This window comes from Humulus lupulus, chromosome 5, assembly GCF_963169125.1.
Source record: "Humulus lupulus chromosome 5, drHumLupu1.1, whole genome shotgun sequence".
NCBI classification, from domain to species: Eukaryota; Viridiplantae; Streptophyta; class Magnoliopsida; order Rosales; family Cannabaceae; genus Humulus; species Humulus lupulus.
The window spans coordinates 13,143,073-13,149,438 of NC_084797.1; the positions used below are offsets into that span (position 1 = coordinate 13,143,073).

Consider the following 6,366-nt stretch of genomic DNA (forward strand, 5'->3'; position numbering starts at 1 on the left):
TTTAATTATATGATTAATTATTGGGTCATTGAATATGTAATGTGTTCATAAAAGCGAAGAAAGAGGTCGATGAGCTGAAAATGAAAAATTATATTTGAAAATATATTAACCAAAATCGAATCTAAGATATTATTTTGATCTATTTTGTAAACACACAAGATTTAAATTGTTATTCGACAAAATACAAAAATCAATCACATCTATTCTATATAAAAAGTGTGTAGATAACGGAAATTATTGGTTTTAAGGGTTTTTTAATTTTTTCCAGTTAACTTTAACGAAATATTCTTATATTTAACAGAATATTCTTATATTTAACAGTAAATTGTAAACATGACTTAAACTTAAATAATTAAATAAATTAAAATAAGATATTTTAAAGATATTTTACAATAATAATTATTTAAAAATAATAAAATCATATATTTTATAACTTAAATAAAATTTAATCAAACTTAATATTATATTAAACATATAATATATAATCATTTGTTGTCATGCCAAATTCAAAACTATAACAAACACAAACTTAAACAAAAATAAATAACTTAATTAATTAAAATAAGATATATTTATAATATTTTATGATAATTAAATCATATTTATTTAAAAATAATAAAGACATGCATATTATTTTTTTATCTTATAAATTTGTGTGATAGTTTGTTTTTATCAAGTGATTGGAGCTTTTTTTATCAAGTGATGCATATATACTATTGTCTATGACTTTTTCTATTTTTATTTTATTTCTATTATTAATTTATGTTTAAATATTATTCTATTTTATATATACGTCATGTAATCATATAAATATATATATATCAATGTTATGATTAGATGTCATATATGTAAATATTATTAATATAAATAAATATTTATATATATAATATAGAACTATAATTCATTCGATTATAAATATATATTTATAAAAAGATAGTAAACCAATTTTTATTAAAATTATATACAATATTTATAATTTTAAAACTAAACAAAAGTGTATTGGACGTTGTTTTTAATTACTATTTGAAAAAAATGCAATGTTGAAAGTAGTCTTTGTACTCATAATGACAAATACTGTCATCCTGCCCACCTTATGTACCATTTAAGAAAGAAGATTCTGCCTTTTATTTCGTCAAGATCCTGCCCACACTTATTCCTTATTTGTTTTTATTTAAGTATTAATTTTGATTTTCAGATAAAATAAGACCACAATAATTATCAATATCCCGTTAATAAAAAAACCACCCCACTTCTTTAATTACAATATTGATTAGTTAGACACTTTAATCAAATCAATATAACTATATTTATATAAAAATATATTAAATATATTGAATTGTTCAAAAAGTAACATTAAATTATGAAATTCGTAAATTACTTTATATATATAATAGTAAAAGATTAAAATTCAAAAAGCTCACGCATAGTATTCAATTCAAAATAATAGAAGATTCTTTTAAATAAATAAAAAATGACTATTCCCTTAAGATTATTATCATTACAATATGTTGACTTAGAACTGATTGACCTCATATATGGGCGTCGTGAAGCCGACCATCTACGTGGCACACAACCACTCCTTATCTGCCACGTGGTCCCGCCCAACATCTTGGACCTGTATAAAAGGCTGCTGCAAATACCCAAACCCATTTCTCTTTCGCTTTCCGGATTCGGATTCAGACAAAGCACACACAACCACCGCTCTCTCCGTCTCTCTCTCTCACATATTGTAGAAAACGATGCCTTATTGCGAGATTGCGTCGCAGAAAACTGGACCGGACACGCAGCTCAACAATGGAGTCAAGATTTTTTACAGAACGTACGGTCACGGACTCACTAAGGTTCTGCTCATTATAGGTTAGCTTATTCAAACTCTCATCGTTTTTTCGTTGAATTCTTCTCATATCTGAATTGGGTTTTCGTCCAATTTTTGTGGATTGTTGAATTTTTTTTCTTCTCCATCTCAATCAATGGTCAGGATTGGCGGGTACCCATGAGTCCTGGGGACCTCAAATTAGAGGGCTGACGGGAACCGAGACGCCCAACGACGACGACGAATCGCCGTCCGGCGATTGTTCGGACAATGAGGCTTGTTTCAGCGGTGATGGTATCGAGGTTTGTGCTTTCGATAATCGTGGAGTGGGTCGGAGCTCTGTGCCCACTAAAAAGTCCGAATACACGTGAGTTTCACCATTTTCGTAACAAGATTCTTCGAATTTTAGATTAGTTTCACTCTATATAAGTTTGGGCATTTGGGTTCATCTTTTCTCTAGTTTTTTATTGTTTATACATTGTACTTTAAATCTTTTCAATTTTGATTGGATTGCTTTAAATCAAAATTAGCTAGCTATATCTGAACCCTTTGGGAAGATTTTTACTTTTTTTAACAAAGAGAAAGAGTTGAGTGTTTTATGTTCCCAAAATTGTCTTTTATTGAGTGCGGAAAAAACTAGGGAAAAGACTGTTATAACTATTCAAACGTACTTGTTAGTTTTATGGATTTAAGATTTTAGCTAAAAGTAACTGAAGTTAATACGGTGGTCCGTGATTTTTCTGGTGCAGTACAAAAATTATGGCAAAGGACGCCATTGCTTTGTTGGATCATTTGGGTTGGACAAAGGTCCATGTTTTTGGTCATTCAATGGGTGAGTTCACTTGTAATACTTGTACTTATGCTAAATTACTCTACACGTTATATATGTGTATATAATGTATATATACACCATGTGTCAAATGGGCGTGTATATATATGTATATATATGTTACATTTTGAGTCCAATCCGCTGTCTTATTTAAATTTTTCTTTGATGACAGGAGCTATGATATCTACAAAACTAGCAACAACGGTGCCTGAAAGGGTTCTTTCATTGGCTTTGCTAAATGTTACGGGTGGTGGATTTGAATGTTTTCCAAAGGTATTTTAAAAAAATAAACTATAATTAACAGAGAGCTGGGATTCTTAGAAAACAAGTTACAATTTAACAAGTGGGCACAACCTAATAAACCAGAATTCAAATTTTATGAGGGTTCAATTTATCATGTTTGCTTGGTTGTTTACGTCATGTCTTTTGAAATGTATCTCTTAATCTCAATTTTCTATCAAGAGGGTACTGTTTTAGATAGAAAAGAGAGAAATTGGATAAAAAAATTTCTTTGGAGAGAGAGATTGTGAATTGTTATCGTTTGCTAGTGGGAGAAAGACCCTTTGCCTTTGCTTCATAGCTAATACACTATATTTCCTACTTGTATGTTTATCTAGTACAAAAGTTTGTTAATTTTTTTTTAACTAGATTTTCATTACCTGTGCATAGATTATGATTGTCACTGGTCATCCGCCAATTATTCATTTTTCCGGTTGAGCTTAGTTTGTGACTAGATTATTAAGTTTGATTAATCTTCTCACAGATTGACAGACGATCGTTATCTATTGCAATTCGTTTCTTAAGGGCGAAGACTCCTGAACAGAGGGCTGCTGTTGACTTGGATACTCACTACTCAACGGTAACTGTTTCTCTTGAATCTGTCTCACTGTTCGTTATGGAGAAGGGCAGACAATTTAAAGCAGCATAAACAACGCTCACAATTGCTAATAACATGTGCAGGAGTATCTTGAGGAATATGTAGGATCTACCACAAGAAGAGCAATCCTATACCAAGTAAGAAGAACTTAATCCCTCACAATGTGTTGTAAAGTTTCTATACTGAAAAGCAGAATCCAATAAATTTACCTGTTATCTCGTGTAACTTGATAACATGTCTTCTGCAGGAATATGTGAAAGGTATATCAGCAACTGGGATGCAGTCTGATTATGGTTTTGAGGGTCAAGTCAATGCATGCTGGACTCATAAAGTGACAAGATCAGAAATCGAATTGATTGGGTCTGCTGGATTTTTAGTTTCAGTCATTCATGGAAGGTGCATGATTGAACTCTATAGTTATGACTTCATCATTTTTGTCCTATATTTAATTCTTGTTTTGTAGAATGCATAGATGATTGGATGCCAAACACTTCTACTCTATCAAAGATAATATATTGTTTAGCAACATTGAAATTCAAATACATTTAAAATAATGATATTGAAAGCTTCTGCCAATGTCTTTCTATAAACCATCATTTCTGGATTTCTCTCTACATGCTATGTATGATTACTATGTGACCGCGCTTGGTATTTTGGAAGTGGCATTGGCACTTGGTATTTTGGAAGTGGCATTTCTAAGAGATGAATGCCCATATGGGCAATATTCCTTTATGTATTACATAAATCACAAACCAGTAAATGTCATAAAACATTAAGAGTTCTCAGATTTAAGTTTTCATAATTTACCACTTCCCTATATTAAATAAAAAATTTCATGTCCTTTTTGGAAATGTAGGCATGATGTCATTGCTCAAATATATCATGCAAGGAGACTGGCTGAGAAACTGTATCCTATAGCTAGAATGGTAGACCTTCACGGAGGCCATTTAGTGAGCCATGAGAGGACTGAAGAGGTATGTGCTGTGTCTTCAGATATTCATTTTGCAATAACTGGTGAAGCTACATCAGAATTCACTCTACTTTGATCTACTCATTGCTAACAGTGAAATGAAACCGTAATACTTTTGATTTCATTTCAGGTTAATCAAGCTCTTCTAGACTTGATCAATGCTTCAAAAATGCAGTTGAAACCACACGAATGGACAAATTTGCCCCAAAAGAAACCCGGTAAGCATTTTACATGTAACAAAATAAATTTTCCTCCTCATATGAGTTTCTATAGTATATCACGAGCTAGTTGACACCCTCTGATTTCCTTGGATCTGGAATCCCTACCTTTATGAGCAATAGCAATATGAACCAGCTAATTGCAATATGTTATATGACAATTGGGCTCTTTTGAAATAAACATAGCTGGTGCCTAGTGGTCTTTGACATATGTACAATAAGACCAATATAAGATATTAAAAGATTTCCCTAATCTCAAGTCCGCTACCAATCTTTATATATTCTATTTTTGCTAAAAAATTGATTTTATCAGGATGGATGGAGACAAGAAGAACAAATGCAGAGGGAGCAAGCAATGGCTCTTCTACGTGTAACATGTTAGAAAAGTTGCAACTTTTCCTATTGTACATAGTTGGCCTCTTTGTGATGGTATTTGAGTTTTCAAAGAGGACTCTGAGAAACTTGAAACCGGTAAGAGTCGGAGCTTCTCATACATAATAAACCTACGGTCACACAACTCCTGTTTTCCACTGGTAAATTCTTTTGTGTAACCCCATTATACCATATAAATACCATTTGTTTTCAGTACTACTATACATACAGCCCACCTTTTCATAAAGTTAAAACAAATCAATTTTTGTTTCTTTTTCCAGGGATTTGGTCGACATTCAGCATGCAGTTGAGCAGTTACTGAAATATATGTATAAATATATATATATTTATACATATATATATTGGTAGAGTGGGAGAGGATGTGAAAGTGAACCAGTATGTTATTATCAATACAAGGTTCACTAGGGAATCCCTTATGGAGATCTTATTCCCTTCATCTCATTTTGCTTTGTTTCTTCTTCAATAGCAGTAACACATACTTTTGTATCAAATACATCAAATCAATACATGTCTAGAGATTTCACCTTTAAGATGAGGTAACAAGGCAATCACACAAAATAACCAAGAAAAGCACATACCAGCAGCTTAAGCCTCTCTAACCATAATAAGCATAAAACAATGAAAACAACTGCATGCAAACGCATGATGCATTATCTTATATTGTCGATTCTCCATGCAAGAATGAATCAAATGATGATAATAACTAGTAGTAATATAATATGCAAGCTTAGAAGAAGGTATTAAATATGAGGATGGGTAGTGTTAGAAAAGAACTTGCCTGGCACTTGCTTTTGCTTATGATTTATTGGGAGACCAAGAATGGCTATGAACGCCCATGTAAACCAAGAAATAAGTTTCTTAGTTTTTAAGAGGGAGAGAGGAAGATTCTTTTGTTATGCTGAATTAGATACCCTTTTCAAGAAAAGCTAAGGTAGCTTCCCAAGGATACCTTGGAATATTCTCTTGTCCTTATTGCACTCTACCTTTCAATTACAAGTGAAGGCATCATAAATCGGTTTATAATAGTTAAAATTATAAAATTTAGCTCAAAATCATAAAAAAACACACTTCATTGGATGATCTAAATCACTCTCTATTTTAGCTTATCATATTTTCAATTTCACATATAACTAATGCTTACCTCTTCTTCAAACATTTTGTATTATTATTTTAGTCATTTTTGTTATTTCTCTTTCTAAATTCATTATTTGTCTATTCTTTATCTTATTTTTCTATTATTTTAATTAATAAAGATATTTAAAAATA

At 31.3% G+C, this 6,366-nt stretch overlaps 1 protein-coding gene across 2 annotated transcripts; it reads left to right on the forward strand.

The window, feature by feature from the left end:
- Nucleotides 1-1,534: 1,534 nt before the first annotated feature.
- Nucleotides 1,535-5,630, forward strand: LOC133834474 (uncharacterized). Of its 2 annotated transcripts, none has more exons than XM_062264097.1 (11): nt 1,535-1,857; nt 1,979-2,180; nt 2,563-2,645; nt 2,815-2,915; nt 3,406-3,501; nt 3,603-3,656; nt 3,767-3,915; nt 4,376-4,493; nt 4,620-4,707; nt 5,021-5,178; nt 5,361-5,630. In XM_062264097.1, exons 1-11 carry the CDS (start codon nt 1,740-1,742, stop codon nt 5,388-5,390), a joined length of 1,197 nt encoding a protein of 398 aa, XP_062120081.1. In that variant the 5' UTR covers nt 1,535-1,739; the 3' UTR covers nt 5,391-5,630. The 2 variants fall into 2 exon arrangements, with proteins under 2 accessions (XP_062120081.1, XP_062120082.1); XM_062264098.1 differs by having other exon boundaries at nt 1,555-1,857; nt 5,021-5,240.
- The last annotated feature ends 736 nt before the right edge of the window (nt 5,631-6,366 follow it).